This window comes from Stegodyphus dumicola, chromosome 4 (assembly GCF_044657685.1).
Source record: "Stegodyphus dumicola isolate Sdum_Otavi_A_Nest chromosome 4, ASM4465768v1".
Lineage (NCBI taxonomy): Eukaryota > Metazoa > Arthropoda > Arachnida > Araneae > Eresidae > Stegodyphus > Stegodyphus dumicola.
In genome coordinates, this window is record NC_140771.1 from 8908105 (window position 1) to 8929601 (window position 21497).

Below are 21497 nucleotides of genomic sequence, written 5' to 3' on the forward strand. Positions count from 1 at the left end.
TTTACCCATTTTTAGCTTGAAAGAGCCAACTGTCAATTAAAAACAAAATTCTTCTCTATACATCAATTATAAGACCTGTCTTCATGTATGCATGTACAATCTGGGGTACTGCTGCAAAAACTCATGTCAAAAAACTTCAATCTTTTCAAAGTAAGACCCTACGTATGGCCCTGAATGCAGCCTGGTACGTCCGTACAGATGTGATTCATTCGGACCTAAATATTAAACCTGTAGATTACCATATTAAAAAGCTTAGTCAAAATTTATTCCTCAAAATTGACCAGATTGATAACCGAGCACTTCAGCGGATTCCAGCATACGATCCTGCTATTCGCAGCTCACAGAAGAGACCAAGAGCCGTGATTGGCCGAGAGTTCGGCATCTACCCTCCATCCAAAAGGGCAAGACACGCCCTCTCAACATCAGTTCCAGCTCCCGCGCCATGAAGGAAGGACGTCTCTTCAGCGAGCTGCCATATAATTGCTTACTTCATCCTCTGCTACTACTATCAAGATCTTCAAGCAAAGTTATCAATCTGTTTACTTAAGAATCACATCTCCCGCAGATTTCAAATCTGCCTAAGAATATTTTCATCGCGATCTCAATAATTATTTGCACTCTCCAACACAAGCCACATGCCAATGAGCCTATTAATCGTAAAATCTTTCCTATCCACTTTTTGCTTTAGTGTTTGTACTGTGTATAAAAAATTATAAAAAACCAAAAAAAGTATAAAATATAAAATACAAAAAAATTTTAAAAACCTAAAAACTTATAAAAAAATTATGAAACTTAAGTTTTTATTTCTCATCTCTATCCCTAAACTTTCTCGAGCCTGTGGCTCCCTCTAGTGTGCATCAAGTAAATCACTTATGCCAAATTTTTCCTATTTCTGCTCGCTTTTAGTAATTCTGATGTGGAGGTAGATGGTTTTGAACCATAGGAACTCCGAAATTTTTAAATCATTGCCATTGTACGAGGAGAACGCTTACGAGATGGATGCTGAAATAAACCTACCACTTTATATTCCAAAATTTGTCTCATTCCTGTTGCCCCGGCTGCACAAAACAAATAATGTATGAGAAATTACATTTCAGAAAGCCGGTAGGATTCCACCTTCAATGGGATCATCTAAAAAAGAAAATACCCCAAGGATTATACGGATAAAATGTTACGCACTATAGATGAATTTGCCGCTGTGCGACTTCTATGTTTCTACATTTTTCTGTAGGCGTTCTTGCTTCAAGAAAATCATCGTTCTGTTACCTGTATTCTGGTATACTGCAGATTATTTTACGTCCAGAGAAGCATCCTTCTGCCCCATGTGATGTGTGATCTGTGTTTCCATCGTAAGTTCGTCGTTCATCAAATGTGCTCTTACCGTTGACCTACTTTTGAGGATGGAAATCTTTCCCTACGTCTACGCCGTTCTGTGTTGCTCTCGAGAGCTTTGTGCTTGTGTGGTGATTGATCGTGTTTTGCGAAAATCTAATCAAGAGTGCACAAAAATGTGTATTTTCGTGTCGATTTCATCACTCGTATTCTCGTCACAATAAGTCAAACAGAAGCAATTAGTAAAAAGATTGGCGATGCAAATGATATTATTACTATTGAGTTATAATTACTGATTTAATAATAGTGTTTTTATTTTGAAAATTTTAAAAAGTATTATTTTGGTATAAATGTATTTTAAATTTGGTATTTAAAGGATGTATTTTGGTTTTAATATTGTTTTGGGAAAATTTAAAGAGTATTATTTTTGAATTAGTTTTATTTATGAAAGTATTATTAGTTTTATTTATAAAGTATTATTAGTTTTATTTATGAAAGTATTATTAAAAGAATAATGGCTAATGAAAACCTCTCTGATCCTGATGATTCATTAAGGGCAGCTAGCGCTGAACCTGAAACAATTATAATTCCCTTTGACGCGCAGAATGATATGGATATAAATTCATGGCTTGAGTACTTTAACAAAACTCATTTAGATAAAGATGAAACGTGGAAGCTTAATAATGTAGCTCGATATCTAAAAGGTAATGCACTTAGCGTATATGTCAAAAACTGCCATAAAATTACTAAATATGTGGAATTAGTCCAAATTTTAAAGGAAAATTTTTTCGACCCCACTTTAACTACGTTTGGTGATTTTGCCAATTACAAGTACAATCATAAAGAGGACATAACGCAATATTTTCGCAAAAAATTAGATATTGGTAAAAAATTAAATCTAACTCATGAAATGATCTTGGAGGGTCTGACGGATGGCCTTCCTATAGAATTAAAATCCTTAATGACGATCAACGCACCCTCTGACCCCATCTCTTGGCTTACTCATGTCCATAAGCTTATTAAGATTAGAGAAAATCAACAAATCAAAAGTGCACCTCCCAGATTTGTTACTCCGACTGGGAACAGTCCCCAAGATTACAATCGATTTAATAGAAGTAGAATTTCAGCTACTGTGAGACAAGATTCTCCTAGACCCAACAATTTCCAACGTTTTCAGAGACCAAGTAATTTTTATAATCGATTCAGTGGTCCAAGATTTACAAGCCATCATAATTATAATTCTCAGAATAGATTGTTGCCACCCAGTCCCTGTAGACTTTGCACCCGTAACGGAATCCCAAATGCTTTTCACTGGTTTCAGGTTTGTCCTTTCAGAAGGGAGAGATCTGATACACCTAATGTTACGCCCCTTGCAATAGAACCAACCCCAGAAACCCCTCACAGTAGTTGACTATTAAAGGTGTCGGGATATTTGCCCAATAAGAAACGTCTAGAGTGTGTTGTAGACAGTGGTGCCACCATATCAATAATTTCTTCCAAAACAGCTAGACAATTACGTTTAAAAGTACAAAGAGTTAGATCCTTTTCAGTAACCCAAACTAAAGGAAAAATAATTTTTAACAAAATATGTTGTATACAAATGAAAATTGGACGGATTAGTAAACAAATTACCTTGTTTGTTCTTGATAATAATTTGAATTATGTAATTTTAGGACTTTATGAATGCAAATTATTTGAGTTGAGTATTGATTGTACTAATTTAAAAATTAAACAGAGAGCTATTGTACTTAATGATGACTGCCATTTTGACAGCCGACCCATATCTCTACACCTCCAACTTCAAGGTGGTACAACAAATGTTTATCCATGTGTTAATAATGATGATGATGTAAGAAATTTTCCAACCTGTAAATCTCGGATTACAAATCCAAAGGAATTAGTTTCTCAGTCTAACATTTATGTGAAAAATGCTGTTTCTAATACTGTCGATAACAAAGGGTATAACTTGGAAAAATTGTTAAATGATTATTCATCTGTGTTTTCTAAAACTAAGTATGATGTAGGAAAAATTAATATTGAACCTCAACGAATTAATTTAATTTCTGATTTGCCTGTATCATTAAGACCTTATAGAACATCCCCTATGGAAGAAGAGGAAATTAAGACCCAAATTGATCAATTATTACAAGCAGGTATAATTAAAGAAAGTTGTAGCCCATATTCATCCCCCGTGACTTTAGTACTTAAACGTGAGGAAGGTAAAAAAACTAGATTATGTATAGATTATCGAAAATTGAATTCCCTGGCTAAAACAGATGCAAACCCTCTTCCTCGCATTGACACTTTGTTAGACAAATTAAGTAAAGCAAAAGTATTTTCTACAATTGATTTGAGATCTGGTTTCTGGCATATCCCGATTCACCCTGCAGATACTGAGAAATTAGCTTTTTGCACGAATTTTGGATTATTCGAATGGTTAAGACTCCCTTTTGGTTTCAAAAATGCTCCTGCAATTTTTAACAGAACAATTAGACGAATATTAACAAAAAATAAAATTAATTTCGCTTGCAGTTACTTTGATGATATCATCGTTTACTCTTCCTCTGAGAAGGAACATTTAGAACATTTAAAAATTTTATTTGAGGTGTTTAAAGAGGAGCATATTAAATTGAATCGAAACAAATGTGTGTTCGCCCGAGATCAGATCACATTTCTTGGCTATGAAATAAAAAATGGTAGAATAATTCCCGATAACCATAATATAGAAGTTATTAAGAAACTTAAAAACCCCAGTAACACCAAAGAATTACAAAGAGTTTTGGGAAGTGTGAATGTGTATCATAGATTCATTCCGAATTATGCAACTATTAGAGCTCCATTAAACAGACTCTTGAAAAAAGATGTCAAGTGGGAATGGGATGACCAATGTCAAAAAGCTTTCGACGAAATGAAAAGAATACTGATTTCCAAACCTGTTTTACAATTGTATGATTCCAGTAGGCCATGTCATATTTTTGTTGACGCTTCTCAAACTGCTGTTGGAGCTGTTTTGAAACAACCAGATGAAAATGATGTCCTTCACCCTGTATCATATCATTCCCGAACTTTAAGAAATTATGAGAAAAATTATACGATTACTGAGTTAGAATGTTTGGCCATAGTAGATGCCCTAGACAAATTCTATTACTATCTGCATGGACAAAAATTTGTTATACATACGGACCATGCGGCCCTCGTTTGGCTCTAAAATGTTAAAAATTTAAAAGGTAGACTCTTCCGTTGGTCACTCAAACTAAGTATGTTCAATTATGAAGTAAAGTATCAGAAGGGCTCTACCAATATTGAAGCTGTCATGCTTTCTAGACATCCTGTTTCACAGCACCTCCAACATTATGTACATTTACTTGATAGAAATGAAATAATCCAACAACAAAAAACTGATAATGTTCTCCGGAAAAAATTACCAAGAGATAAATGATATGATGGTAATTAAGAAAAAGAATTTTTATAAAATTGTAGTACCTAAATCTTTAAGATTAAAATTGTTGAATAAAACCCGTGAAAATTTTGGTCACCCGGGAGTTCAAATTATGCTTAACTTAATCACCCCTCAATATTATTGGCCTCATATTAGCGAAGATATCGGAAATTTTGTTAAACATTGTCATACTTGTCAACTTAATAAAAAGAAAAAACAGAAAAAATTTGGTCTTATGCAAGACGTACCCCCAACTGACAAACCTTTCGAATGTCTCTCTATTGACACTGTGGAAGGATTTAATTATTATAATTCTACAAAAAAATATTTGCATATAGTTATTGACCATGCAACAAGATATGTCTGGGCTTTCCCCTCTAAAAGTGTAACTTCAGAAACCTATGCCAATTGTCTAAAACAAATATTTCAAATACAAGTCCCCGAAAAAATTCTGAGTGACAGGAATGCAGGCTTCACTTCCTCTAGATTTAAAAAATTTCTTAAAAAGCATAATGTTAAACAACTTTTAACTTCATCTCACCATCCCCAGACAAATGGTAAAGTAGAAAGAGTAAATCAATCAATAGTAAGTCGACTAAAATGTAAAGTAAATTCTTCTTCTAAAAATGTACTAAAGTGCTAGAGCAAGTTGTTATCGATTATAACAACTCCCCTCATACGGTAACTAAGTTCACCCCAGCATACTTACTATTTGGTAACCTCCCTTTTGAATCTCCAATTGATCAAAATAAATACCCTTCCTTAAATGAAGCAAGGGCTTTAGCAAAGAAAAGAACTATCGAATACCACCGAAAGAATAAAACTAGATATGACATCAGATTTGTAGAATCTAAATTTCAACCTGGAGATTTTGTCCTTTACGAGGAATTTGAATACCCAAATACTAGAAAATTGACTTCACCCTATTCAGGCTCTTATCGGATTATGAATAAATTATCTGAAGTTAATTATGAAATCGACAGGGAAAATTTTCACACGAAGAAACCAACTGAGATTGTACATGCGTCAAAATTAAGGTTCTATTATCCACCCGAGAACTTTAAATTACATCATGAATAAATCAAAATTTATAAATCAATAAACTATCCATAACCCTTCTTTTAGTTTTCATCCTGTTGTCCCCCTTAATAGTTGATTTATCTCTCAGCGTCTGAAAAGTTTGTCTGCCCTTTTCTTTTACTGGGCTCCTTCAAACTTGAGTTTCAGGTTCAATGCACTTTCCGTGTGGGAAACACTCAATTGAGGCTATACTACAAGTAGAGTACTATACCCTCACATTTCCTTGAGATCATGTTTTCCTATGTTTGTGTTATAAATTGTAGCAACAGTTGAAAAAGTTAAATTTCAGTTGTTGAAATTTCTGAATTTCATTTTATGTTTCTGCAGCATCGTGTACAAAAAACTGGTATGGATGTTGGAAGTTAAATTTTGTTTTGTTATCATTAATAAGAGAAAAATAGAGTGACAAAATATGTTAAAAACCTAGCAAAATGTGTATTTTCAACAAGTGTATAAGAGCTCTAGTATCGTGACATAAAAACTCAAATGTTTTCAGTGCCAATGCTGATCCATAATTCTAGCGCTAATTAAATGATCCGGAGATCTCCAAAGACCAGTAAAAGACTGAAGATGAGACTGAATGACAACTCTAATGATTGTATGGACTCATACACAAACTGTGAATGGCATGCCCTAAGATATAAACTTACAAATCCAGTTATTTCCTATATTTCCTATTGCCGCGTAGCTAACCAGCAATATGTTATTAGTGCTTTATTTGTTCTGCACTTAGTTACTATATTATAATTTCATTAATCATTTATTATATTTTATATACTGTATTAATTATATTCAAATATTTTATGTCATATTTTATGTAAACATTTTGTGTGCCTTGAGGTAAATCCAATCAGTTTTCCTACTCACTTAATTTCCTAATAACTAAATTTTCTGCTCTCACTATCTGTACTGTCTTGGGTCGACGGCCGCGACTGCAAGCCTTTTCAGATGGGGGGGATAATCTGTAATGATATTTTTAAATCAATTTATTAAATTAATTTCTATTAATATTGCTTAATAACGTGTTAGCGATTCTCTACCTAAATTGCATCCCTATTCCTAAATTTTGGCGAAATCCTTTCTTTAGTATAAAATATATTAACCTGTTGGCGCCCGCCAAATCGCCAAACTCATAAATCTGTCATATTACATAAAGTACTTAAGAACACTCCTGATGAGAAGATAGCGTCACCTCGTGATTTCAATTAATATCGCTGATTGGAGGAGCTTCGTGACGTACACATATGTATAAGTAGGTCTTCTGCTCAAGGTACGAGGAGAACGCTTACGAGATGGATGCTAAAATAAACCTACCACTTTATATTCCAAAATTTGTCTCATTCCTGTTGCCCCGGCTGCACAAAACAAATAATGTATGAGAAATTACATTTCATATATATATATATATATATAAAGGAAAACAAAGTAATATGCCTAAAACAAAAATTTAACCTGTCCTACACTATAGCTGCAAGACTGAAGTAAATTAAATATAAAACATCCAAAATTAAAATTAAATTGGAAAAAAAAGGGGGCATTTCTGTAATAATACTAATAATTGCAACAAATAATATTAATAATTCCTTTATCAATTTGCATTTTGCATTCATTGGGGAATTGCCTTCTTTTGATTCCAATTTAATTTTGATTTTGAATGCTTTATGTTTAAATATATATATATATAATTACAAAATGAATTTTATTAAAAAACAAAATATAATCATGCGTAGTATTTTCATGCATTAAGCTGTTGAAAAATTATCAATAAAGACATAAAGAAATTTAGAACCAATTTTTTACAAAGACCAAAAATTGAAATTGATAAATAATAAACTTCAAATAATCCTATAAATGGAAAAAAAAAAAAAAAAAAAAAAAAAAAAAAGAATTTAATAAATGTTAAAAAAAAACTTTCAAATAAGCAATACCCCAATTAAAATCACGGAAATTTAAAGAAGAAAGAACATAATAGAAGAGGAATTCAATCAACTTCAGTGCCATTTTGTTAGGAGAAGGAACACTGAAATCAATTGAAACCTCTCTTCCACAAAAATCATTGCGTTTTTGTATCCAGAATTAACGGATGAACCATTTCAGCGTATTTTAATTATAATAGTTTATCCAAAAATTCTGGCCCTTCCCCAAAGCAAGGAAAAAAGTAAATTCTAATTAAGATTTTGTACCTTAAGTAAAGAGAATTCTATTTAAAGAATTCAAAATGTAAGTGAAATAATGAAATACTTTAGTGAAAAATGCAAATCAAAATTTTACCCTTAAACAAAGAGCGTATAATCCAAAGAATTTAAAACGTAAGTGAAATTATAAAACTATTAAAATTATAATTAAAATTATAATTATGTAAGAATAGACTTACATAAAAACTCAAAAGAAGTAATTAAAAATTTCAAGCACTATCAATTAGCACACTATCGAAACTATGAATAAGATTGTTATGTAGTGAAGTTTAAGTTTGCCATTTTAGCTTCACTGGCAAAACTAAAATACTGTGGTGAAAAAGGAATTGCTTGAAAGGCAAAAAATTGGAACCAGAGATTGAATTTTGAAACCAAAAGAAAAACTTTTTAAAACTTCTAGAAGAGCTTCAGCCACATGTCTTCTTCTATTAATTTTTTTTTTTTTGAAGAAAAAGATTAATTTACTAATGAAAATGAAATTTAGTAAATTCTGACCTTTTTTAAAGCAAAAAGGGAATAAAGAAAATTCATTCAGTGAAATGAATGAAATGATTCAGTGAAAATTTAATTAAATTTTAGAATCTTTTATTCTTTAAAATTAGTAGACTCAATAAGGGTGCTCAAAAAGTGGTCAAAAAGGTTTGAATAACAGTTTTGTAGAAATGAGTAGAAAAATCCATAAAGTTAAATTATAGATTTTTAAATTTTTTATTTAAAATTACAGAAAAAGGCAAAAGAAAGTGTGAGATAAGACGCAAAGGAACTAGTGTTAGAAAAGTAAAATGTATCATGATGACAATATAGGAATATTGTCAATATAGGAGGCCTTTGTTTTAATAACAGAATGTGTAATTAAGAGAAAAAAATAAATAAATATAAAAATATAAGTTTAAAAAAATTTTTAAAAAGACTATTAATGAGTTTTATAGAAATTTTATTTTCTTTTAAAATTTTTGGGAGAATTAGAATTTCTTCTTTTTGTGTTTCTATTTCAGTGAAACCTTTTTTAATTCTGCTAATTTGCTTTTAAACAGTTTGGGTGGATATTGCTATTTTCAGTGAGATTATAATTGTTGAAAGTAATAATGTCATCAATATATAGTGTGTTCATATTTACTGAAATCATTATCAGAAAGGTTCTTTAGGAATATGAATTATTTAAAAAATAGAAATAAGTTACAAAAATGAGTTGAATATGAATTTCCCATTGGAATTCCTTGTGTTTGCAGGTAAAGAAATTTTGAATGTTTAATATAGTTATTGTATAGTGAAAAATATAGAAATTCTTTCCATTTTTTGTAAATCCAGAATAATAACTATTTGGGGGGGGAGAATTTTTATTTCTAAAAGATTTTCCTAGATTTCTTTGAGTGGTAGAGACGTGTAGAGGTTTTCAAAGTCATAGCAGTTAATATTGTAAATTTTAAGATTTCTAACTTCTTCAATGATTTTCAAGTTGTCATAAATAATCTAGCAGAAGTTTTTGTCACTTTTAACTTGTTCTAAAACTATATTACAAATAGTTTTAAGTAGATTGGTAAAAATATTATCAAAATTCTTCTTGAAGGTTCTAGTACTGTTGGCAATAAATCTAAATTTGACAGGATTTTAAAGAAATTTTATTAAGGCATAAAGAATGGCAAATCTGCTATTTGTAGGAAAAAGAGAATTTCTCCATTTTTTGTGAAAAGCAGAAATTTTGTTAATAATATTTTATTCTTTATTTTTGCAGATATTATAGGTAGAAGAATTTTTCAGTTCATTTTCAATTATAGAATTGTAGATTTTTTTTCATAAAGTACTGAAATTATTGTTTGCTTTATCAATTTTTGTTATGGTAAATTGTTTTTTTATTTGTGAAAACTTCAGAAGCAAATTTTTCCAGTTATTAATTCCTTTAAATCGTTGAATTTTTTCAGTTTTCGTTTTGCTTTGAGTATTAATCTCATTCTTCCATTATTTAAATAGATGTGAAGGTAAACTTAGTTGAGAACTTACTTTCCAGGTGAAATTATCAATATCTGTAGAAAAACTTTCTATGCAATGTAAATTACAGGATATTTATAAAGTCGTGGACCCATTTTGATGTTTAATAACTCATAAAATAATAAAGATAAATTAAAATTAATAACATAAATGGTTAATGACTAAAATGTTAAATGACTAAAAACGTTTCATGACCCATGTCAATATAATAATAATTGGTTAACATAAATGGTTAAATGACTAAAAACGTTTCATGACCCGTGTCAATGAACTTCCACGTGTGCCCCCTTCGTCGCACGGAAAATATCAAGTCGATATTCAATTTCACGCCAGGTACCGGCAAGCATGTCTGCATCCACAGAGGCTATTGCAGTTGTAATTCTGGCTTTTAGGTCATCAATGTTCGACACTCTCCTCCTGTAAGCATTGTCCTATACAAATCCCCAAAGGGAAATGTCTAGTGGCATTATATCAGGTGATCTGGGTGGCCAAGGAATTGGATCTCCTCGCTCAGTCCATCTTTCTGTAAAATGGTCATTCAAAGAACTATGAACGATGGTACCCCAATGAGGTGGTACACCATTTTATTGCAAAAAGACAATGTGGCTGAAGCTCTTCTAGTAGTTTAAATACAAAGTTTTCCAACATGTCTAAGTATATGACTGATGAGACCGTCTTTTTTGTAAAAAAGAAAGGCCTAATGACTCGGTCATGCATTAGTCCAAAACCACACATTAACCTTTGGGGAATCCCCTTTTGTGCCTCACGGTACTCATGGGGGTTTTCAGATCCCCATATGTGCACATTATGGCGATAACCTCTGTTTGAAGTAGGCTATGGCAACCATTATACCATGTAACATAAAAGCAACAACAAAAACAACACAAACATGAAATAATGATCTCTTTAAGAAATGACTGTCAGATATCTATGTTGATTGAGGAGTATATCAGTTAAAATTTGCATTGCAATGAAAGACTTACCAGAGTGTTGCTAAGCTGCAAAAAATTTTAAGTAGAAAAACTTTTTGTAGTAGACCCATGGCAGTTTTTTCCATTCTGTGAAGAAATTTATCATTGCCCACTTATTATTACTGTCAGTATTCCAGGAATATCTGAAATTAGAAAAATTATATTTATGTATTAAAATGATAAAAACATATTGCATTTTTATTTATATTATCTTTAATGCTTCGGCTGTCAAATTACAGAATTAGTCATTTTAATCAATCTTTTTCCTATGAGCCAATAATTTCTTTGGGCAGTGATTTAAAAATGATAATTATAATAAAATAAAAGTTTAACACTTCTTTTAATTGCAGATGCATGTTATTTCTTTTGTGTAATATGTATGAAAATAAAAAATTAGGTTAACTTTGAAGTTTATTTTTCGTGAAACAATACAAAATTGTAATTGTCTAAAAATAATGAATGTGGAAAATAATTAACTGGCTCTAAATAGATTTTAAAAAAATAGTCCCAGCTTTTCAAATCAGGATAGAGGGAATATTGGCCTGTAGTCAAGGGCCGAAACACTCTATAGATGATTCATTATTTTAAATAATGTAGATAAAGAATGTGATTAAATGTTATAATGCTTATTTTTGCTTAACTGTGTTATTTTTGCTGTTAGTTGCCAAAAATATTTACCATGAATCTTTCTAAAAAGAATATTTACTGAAATTGCTTCTTCCAACAAACAGGTTCTGCTGTACCACCTTACAATACAAAACATGACTATCAAAATCATAACTAATTATAAGATGAAACAACATCACCATTGGTATACTAATCTGAAATCTAAAAATTCTGTGTTTTATTTACTTTATTTAAATTTATTTTGTGTCTCCCCCTAGTGTACACCATCATTTATTCAGTGCTTTGAAGATGATTTGATTAAAATTACTCTGCTTAAGAAGGATTCCAGTCTTCGCATCCTAGCACTTGGTGGTGAGATTTGTCCTTCTTGGAAAAAATTACAGAATTGGAGAGCTGAAGGAAATAAAACAAGATTCTTTAATTTATATGGTTTAACTGAAATATCTTGTTGGGCAACCAGTTTTGAAATAGATCCCGAGAATCAGTAAGTCTGCAGGTTTATATTTATATTTGCATATAAGTAAATGCAGAAGACTCCCGATTAATTTGAGTAATACCAGGGATGACATTTATAGTTAACCTGAAATCATGGCTAATTTAGTAGCAGTTACAAAAAAGCTCATGAGAGAGGAATAACCCATAGTATTATTATCAAACAAGTATTTTAAAAAATTGACTTGTTTCTCCCCTCCTAAGCAGTTTTATATGGACAATATATTCATAAGAATTTGTTCATTTAGTTATGTGAATTAAATCAGTTTACAAAACAAGAATACGTATCAAGAGAGAAATAATGATAATCAATTTATACAATTCTTGTATTTCAAAAGGAGTCATTGGGAAACAGAAGATTATAGGCTGTACACTTAATTAATTTTTATAAATTCACAATTATTTTTAATGGATGATTTAACTATGTTTATATATTCCATATACAATCAATTAAATAGCATACTGTTCTAGTTAAAAACAGTTCTTAAATATAGTGACATCATCTGCTATCACTGCTGTTATCCCACATATTTTCCTTTTTGCATTTTCCCCAAAAAATTTGCTTTATTCTGATGCTTTGACATAGTAATTTTTTCCATTATTCCATAATAAGTTTAACTTTAATTTAAGACCTGATTAATGCAGCCTCAATTTAATTGGGAGTTGACTGTAATCTAATTTTTATTCAACGCATCATGTTTTTTTATTCAGCATATCTTTCTTTGTGTATTTTAAAATTACTAAAAGACTGTTGTTATTATTATTTTTAAATTCTAAGGACAAAGGTCTTTTTAACTAAGGAATAAGTGTTAGCTGTAGAATTACTCTGAGGTATTAAACTTGTTTGTTCACATGTTTCTTTTAATGTGCTTAATGGTGCTGCTCTTTTGTTTCCAAAAATATTTGATGACAGCAATAAAGCTATGACCCTGGGATGTACATGTCATGTTTAGTATCATTTTGTCTAGCTCCGTATTTAGAAAAGATGCTCATTTCTGATCTTAAGAACATTATTTCGTAATGTGCTTCTATGAAGCTTTAAATAGGTCCGGAGAGATGAAATGTATCTTTTTGTTAGATTTTGGGACAATGTGAGGAATGAAGTGAGCACAAGACACCTCATGTCAATTTTGGGGGGCCATGCTACTGCTAATGACCTTCTGAGAAGTGTTTTTGAGGGAACCTCAGAACTAAATCAAAAGCAGTTGCTCCAAGTAGCCTTGTATTGACCAAATGCCAATCGTAAATTCCTTAGAGATTAGAAGGAAAATTTAGCAAATAACTGTCATATGTTAGAATTGGGACCTGCAGTTTGCATGTTGTTCACAGTGCCTTTAGATCTGGGCATAGAGATGCTTATTGTAGTATAAGTCAATTATTTAAAGACATGCATAGAATATTTGAAAATAATCCTGCTCAATGAGCAAATTATATTGCCAACATTAACTGTACAACTTTTCCACTAAAATTTTGTGAAGATGGTATGAAAACATACCTATTGCTGAGAGTGCTGTTGATATTTTTCCTCATGTGGAAAGATATATAGAATCACTCGAACTACCAAAGACTGTATCAGTTGGAAGACTGAGTGAAGCAATTAAAGGTAAGTTTTTTGTGCCAAAAATCTCTTTGTTGGTTTCTCTTTTGGGAGTTGTCCATCCATTTCTAAGATCATTTGATCCTGTGGGCCCCCTTTCTGCACACAACTTTCAGTAATATGCTAAGTCAGCTTCTGTCAAAATTTATCAAAAGAGATTTACTGCAAGAGGCAAAAACTCTTGAAAATTGGTAAAGATAGATATTCTGGATCAATCCATTTATTGTAATGTTGCAACTATAGATGTGTATTTCTTCTGGTGTGAGTTTAGCTAAACATGAAGTGTCTGATCTAAAAAAGAAAGAAAGCAAGAGATAAAGAAAATTCAGAACTAATCACTTTTCATTGCTGAACCTTTCTGGTTAAGGTTGCATCAAAAATAGTTGAAAAAGCCCATTTAAGTATAGCTTGGTCAAATACATATTTTATTATGTCTTAAGCTCATTACATCTAATGAATTTTTATGTGAGAAAAGGATGGAGAGGTTACTGTATGAAAGTGAATGGATAAATTCTGCAGTTGGAGATTTTACAAAAGTGCAGTTTGTAGAATTATTATTCAGAAGTAAAGATATTGCGAAGACATTTTTATTAACTATGGTGCAGTGCAACTTGGTTAATAGTTCAGATTTTGAAGAGCTTTGGAATGTTGCAAAACTAATTCTGCCATATGGCAGTGCCATAGTAGAAAGTGGTTTCTCAATTAATAATGGTATGTTGGTGGAAAACCTTCAGAAAAAAATTTTAGCAGCAATACGACCTGTTTATGATATAAAAAGTAAATGGAGGTGTGATGAATGTTAATACAATTTGTGGTATGTTACCATATGTCAGATTTGCTGTGGTGCATATCACAAAGCACCCAAAGAGAAAAATCTGCGTAAAAGAGTGAAAAAAAAAATTATTGAACTAAAGGAAGGCACAAGTGCAGATTTAAAATTTTGGAGTCAAAAACGATTGTGCAAAGATGTTTCTTCTATTGTCTCTCAAAGGGCAGAATTAAAACAACAAACCTGGTTTTGTGTTAATTTTTTATTAGCATTTTTTTCTATTAATGTTTTATTTAAATATCTTTTTTTTTTCTTATGTCACCTTCAATTCTAATAAAAAATTTCACTTAATCGGTATTATATATGCTTATGTTAAAAGTTTTTCATCAAAAATCTGTTCACTTCTTTAAAAAAAAACTGCTTTTTGACCTTTCAGAATTTAATAGCTGTCATAATATTACAGCAGTGTGTTGTCAATTGTATGAAAAATAATTAATAGGGTAGACGTAGCTGGTCCCATCATTGTCATATTGTAAACAATAACTTCCATTCTATAATTTATTTGTAATACTTTTTAAATGATAAAGCTGTCATGCATGACATAATTTTATCGCAATTAGTGGTTAAAAAAATCCTAGTATTTAAAATTTTATACATAGCATTGAAAAGTTAAACAGTTTTCATTTCTGATTTTGTTTATTACTTAGATGAAATAAATTAGGAGCATTTGATTTCTTTTGTGAATGTATGTTTTTATGCATGTAAAATTAATTTTTAAGTTGCACTTTTAACTAATTATATTTATTTATGATGGAATTTTATGATAAAAGTATTTCAGTATCACAGACTGCAAATATTTCAGATGCACTAACAATCATTTCTGGTATTATATACTCTTTTCATGTAATTAAAAAGTACTAAATCTTGAATGTAATTACAAGCTAAAATACAGAAAGCTCTGATTATACGAAAAATATCATTAACTTTTGATAACAAGACACAGGTATTACAAAGCTATCAAGTAAATGACTTGTACAAAGTCTTAGAAACATGCAGATATATGCATAGATGAAAATATACATAGGTATGTGCTTAGTAAGTTTGTACTTGAGGGTACAAGCATTATTTTATTTTCTATACACTTATCATAAAAATAAAAGTAGATTTATAATATTTGGCACATCTTTGTGAAATTGAGTTTTTTATTTATTTATTTGTATTAAAAGCCCAGATTGGGTTCATTGGAAAAAAAAGGGGGAGCAGCAAAACAGCAGTGTTCTGTCCTTTGGGGAGACAATTTAATTTCAATTTTTAAATCTTTTCTGAGATTTAAAAATTGATGCAAAAAATTATTAAATTTGCATAAGTGTGTATTTAATTCAGATTTAATATTTTTGGAAAAGATATATACTTTTGTAAAACTTAAATTTTTTAATTGTAAAATAACCAATAATAATGTAAATATGAAAATCAGTTTATATGCAGATAATGAGAATACTTATTATGAATTATCATAGCCCTTTTTATTACTTTTTGCATACAAGTGCACATTGTGTGCTTAAAGCTGTGAAAATTATAAACATTATACAATTTTTTCTTTTTATTTTGTGCATATACACATATCCACATAAAATGAGAAAACATCATGTACCATTATTTAAGTAATTATTAGTACTATAATTTAGCGTATTGTAAAATGTTAGAGCTGTTCCTTTCAGACTGAAACATTTTCTGTTTATTAATATAAATTTCTGTTTTTGCATTAAGTTTTTATCAGATCTATGTTAATGTTTTGAACAATTTTACATATCTTATATGTATAACAAAGAGGGATTTTTTTTCCCCCTGTCTTAAAAACTTTCTTTTTCAAGAATGCTGACATCAAGCATACCGTTGGGAAATCCTCTTCTTGATACAAAGCTTGAAATAAGAAATGAAGCTGGAAATATATCTGAAGAAGGAGAACTGTATATAGGTTTGCAATTGAATTTTTAAAATACTTTTTGACAAGAATTTCTTATTCATATTGCCATAGCTTGTGTTTTAAAGATTCATAGATTTGCCAGGATCATCAAATAAAAGTGCACTGTCATAAAAATAGTAACACTTCTTATAGTATAATTTTGAATATGTTCTATACCTGATACTATTCTGATTAAGTTTAATTTATCATAAATTCTATTAAAGAACAAATATAAAAAAGGTAGTATTTTTATTTTTATGGTGATTAAAATCTCAACTCTGAATTCGGACATCTTAGCTGTAACTTTTAAATATTTATCATTTTAAATTCTTATTGGCTCTGAAATTAGAAACATCTGCAGCTATGACTTTGCTCTTGAAATTTCAGTATTGTTTTGTGATTTTCAATCAAATCTAAAGTTATTGTTACCATATTTAGGGTAACAGTGCATTTTAAATAGTGGAAAAATTTGTAAAAGTTTCTCATGTGTAAAGCTCTTTTTCTTCGTATTACAAGACTTGCTGACTGTTATCATTATATATTTTTACTGATATTGTAATGTCTTATTTTCTTTGAAACTATTTATGAAGTTACTACAGTCAAAAGTCGTTAATCTGGACTCGTCGGGACTTCAGCGATTCCAGATTATCGATTTTTCCGGATTATAGATCATCAGTTTAAATCTGGTAAGATGGCATGCAGAAATTACAAAATTAAAAATATGAAACCGTAATTTATGAAATAAAGAACAATTATGATCTAAAGGGTATCAAAATTTACAAAAAGAAAAAGCTTAATATTTATTTGTTTACTGTATTAAACATTTCTTTCAATGTAAGTTGTTTAAGTTGCTTCGTTTTATGTGATAATACTTTCTCTTTAATTCTATAAACAGACATAATTTCTTCTTCAGTTACAAAGTTCCGCTGTTAAAGTCCTATAATTGCTGTGTCGAGAATACCGACTAATTCGTCAATCGAAATATTTTCGTTTTCAATAACCTCTGTCACTTTCTTCTTTATTGGAAGCGAATTATAATGACGAGGAATTTGATTTAAATCATATCAAAGACAGAGTACATCGAGATGAAATACTACATTTAGTAAGGAATTATAAGACAAATAAAATAAAAACATTTTCCCTGAAGATAAGGATAGTGCTGACAGATTAACTTCCAATTCATAGCGTGCCGTGGCGTTCCCCCCCCCCTGGGCCGCAGAGCAGCGTGAAATTGATAAACAGATTTCGGAATGGTTTGAGAAACGAAGGATATGCCTTTATCCATTTTTTGCAGCAATTCCACTTTTTGTTTAATGGACTTCTAAACATGCTTTGGCTTTGTAGATACTTTACATATTAGTAAATATATATCGGAAATTCTATTTGACATAATCGAAAGTTCAAGCTCACTTTTATAAAATTGCTCCAACAGTCTGCAAAAAATAATAAGCCGGATCCAATTCGAAGATTAAGGAACAACGCAATCTGCAACATTAACTGAATTAGATAATTTTAGCTTAGCTTATACTGTCCGTTATACATTAAACGCGCAAACAGAAATATATTACGCGCATGCGCACATGCACATTCGCAGCCGTAAAAGCATGCGTCAAATCGACGCATGCGCAGAAAGTTTGTAGCTTTGAGGTCCTAATTATAGATCATTCCGGATTATGGGTGTCCGAATTAACAACTTTTGACTGTATGAGATTTAATTGTTAAGAATTACTGGTACCCATCCATATTGTAATTAGCACTGTTTGGACATAATTAAAATTGTAATAAATTTAATGTATATTTTATATTCAACACAGATAATATAAATATATCAATCATAAAAGGATTCACAAATATTAGATTATAATATGAATCATTCTGCTGTTTTTAGAAATTGCTGATCTGATGTAACTAATGTTCTTTAATGAATTTATTTAATATTTAAACATCATCCAACTTTGAAACATTGGAAAATGTTTTTAAAATGTACGTTTGAGAAAATAATTTAAAATATACTAATAAAATTTTAACTGAAAAATTTAGTATTGAAAATAAGAGCTAGGGAGTATTTTATTTTGTCTTCTGTAAAATAAATATTTAAGTTTAGAATGTTGTTTGAATATAATGAAAACAAGTTTAGTGTTGAATAAGTTTTTGCTACTTTAAGAGTGATATAACCGTCTTTTATAATGGCTATATACACAAGTAAATTTTTATGCACAATTTATGATTTTCAGTTTTTGATAATTTTGATATACAGAAACTGTGGATCAAAATTTTTCATTCAAAAAATTATATTTCTTGGTTTTGCCAGTTTTCTTCCAAAATAACAGTATAAAAATATATTAATTTTTTTATGTTGTGATTTTATTTCAGGTAGTGAAAGTAGATGGTGTGTTATCAATGATGAAAAATGGCCAGAAAATTTTAACATTATTATGAGACCTACTGGTGACATAGTTTATAGTGCAAATGATGGTCTTTTATACTTTGAAGGTCGTAATGACAGCATCATTAAGTATAAGGGACAGAAGTTGTGTTTATCTCTGGTATGCAGTGCTCTTGAAAGTGTTCCTGAAGTTGCAAATCATGTCGTATACTTCAATCAGACATTGAAAAAACTATATTTATTTGTTAGATATAATTTAAAGGAGCATAGTTCTTCAAACCAAATAAGAGACAAGATAATGGTGCATTTACGGAAATCAATTTTGAATTTACCAGCAGTTGAAGTGGTTTTTGTTCCATATATTCCTCTAACTAGGCATGGTATGATATAAAACTTTATATCATATAAATTATTTTTTATAAGAAATAAGTATATTTTAAAAGTGCAATGTAAGTATGGGGTGCTCAATTCAAAAGTAAATCACACATTTAAAGGTATATAATTTTAAACACATTTTTTTTATTGATTCTTTAATGTTTATATTATGTATAAAATATTCGTAAACAGATTTGATTGCTGAGGTATCAATTCTTCAAGAGCAGAAATATTGAACATGATAACATTTTGTGTGAAGTATTTCACTGTTGTTTTCATATTGTGAATTCAGTAAGAATTCAATTAAGAAAATCAGTGTTAAAGAACACATTTTACTAGAAGAATATTATTTCAAGATTAAATGTATATACTTAGTGGTATGTAATTATAGTGGCATATAATTTTCTATTAAATTTGGAAAGGAAGCTCTGAAGAGTTGAAACTCGGAATCATTACTGCTGAAATCCAGAATATAAAGGAAAAGCTCCATAAGGTTGCTAGGAACACAATGAAATGTGTAGAAAATATGCTGGACTGAAAGAATGTTATTTTCAGCACATGCTACAAACAAAATGTGCCTCTTAAATATGTGGGCATACTTTAAAACTGAAATCTTATATATTCTGCTAAAACACATAAGTTGCAGTAATGAATTCAGAGTATATTTTCTGAACTGAATATTTTCCAATTCAGAAATTCCATGTTATCCACAGTTGCATTGAACAATTAATTTAGTACAGTACTAAATTATATATCTTAACTCTAAACTGAAGTACACATTTTAACTCTTTACAGTTGAACAGTTTGAAACAGTTTACAAATCTCTAAACAGTTTGAAAACAAAATCTCAAATACAGCACTTTAAACCTTGTGTTTTATATTTTAAAAATTATTAACAGGATTAAATGGGTACTGTAATCAGGCAAATAATATGTGAATCACTTTATTAAGTTGGTAATTTTATGCATCTTCTTTTCTATTCTTTCCTAATACATTCATTCTTCTTCTGTCCTAACACATTCAGTATATTTGTTTAAGAGGCTATTTACCTTTTGGTTACCCATCAACTTTTAAAAGATGTTATTTATTATCAAATTTTATGTCTTTTGAAAATTTTAGCAGCTTTTAATTTTACTTATGCATTTGTAATCTCAATCATGTGTGGGTCTCCACCCCCCCCATCTGTCTGAGCATTTGACCAAAGAATTTTTACCTGTTTGTAAAGGCTTATGATATTGGAAACTTTTTTAACTTTTCGACTGAAAATAAATAATATAAAAAAATCATTCAGGTACTGTTTTATTAAGACCAGTCATTATTTACAGTTTTCCAAACTGTATCATTGACCAAGTCAAGAATTTTTCTATTGGGTCATTCTAGAAAATGCTATAGTTTTTTTTTTTTTTTTTTTTTTTTTTTTAAATAGTAAATAGAAATAAGCAGTATAAAAACACAAGAAAATTTCTTTGAAAAACATTTTGCCATATTTCCAAAAACTGAATTTTTCCAAAAGACATTATTAGATTTATTCCTAAAGAAATTATTGAGGTGTTCTTTGAGATTTTCCATGGCTGTTCAGAGAATTGTGAATTGCCCTGAAGAGACGAAAATCTAAGAGGTCAAGGTTTGGTGAATAGCAAAAGTAACACAAAGCAGCCTAGCCTTTCTCAATTAGTGTTTGTCTGACATTCATCCAAATGCAGGGCTGAGCTTATCATGATGGAAGACAACATCATGATGATTGGTCAGTTCTGGGATGCTTTGCTCCATTTTCCGCTTTTATATCTGTTATTTAGAAAACATATTTTTTTGAACTTAATGTCTGATTTGGTGGCAACAATTCATAATACGGAATTCCTTTGCAATCCTGTCATACATACAGCATTCTTTTTTGGGGATGCAGCCCTTCTCTCGCTCTTACTAAAGAAGGTTCTTTTGTCTTACACTATGATCTTTTTCTTGTAATATTGTTGTATAATATTCACTTCTTATCTCCAGTGTTATATCTGGAAATTTTTGTTTTTAATACTTTTAACCTTAAACTTTTGATTCATAGTGCCGAACAAAATTAACAAAAAAAAAAAAAAAAAAAAAAAAAAAATCAAATAATTTACATTTAAAATCTAATTCATAACATTCATATATCATTTCGACATTCTTATAAACATTCGTATAGTGGTAGTACAATTTAACTTTTAGGTTTGCGTTGTGAGTAACCTATGCCAAGGTAAAATCAATAACCCCAAATTCAATTAAACTCCATGTTTCTTAAAAGCCTTCCGGCT

General features: G+C 30.1%; 1 protein-coding gene across 2 annotated transcripts in view; it reads left to right on the forward strand.

The window, feature by feature from the left end:
• Positions 1–21497, forward strand: part of LOC118193766 (beta-alanine-activating enzyme-like) — an 87051-nt gene that overhangs the window by 24975 nt on the left and 40579 nt on the right. For both annotated transcript variants that reach the window (XM_085814527.1, XM_085814526.1), the window contains exons 5-7: positions 11888–12114; positions 16360–16463; positions 18825–19217. In XM_085814527.1, the coding sequence (XP_085670653.1) occupies positions 11888–12114; positions 16360–16463; positions 18825–19217 (724 nt within the window). The remainder of the gene's footprint in view (positions 1–11887; positions 12115–16359; positions 16464–18824; positions 19218–21497) is intronic.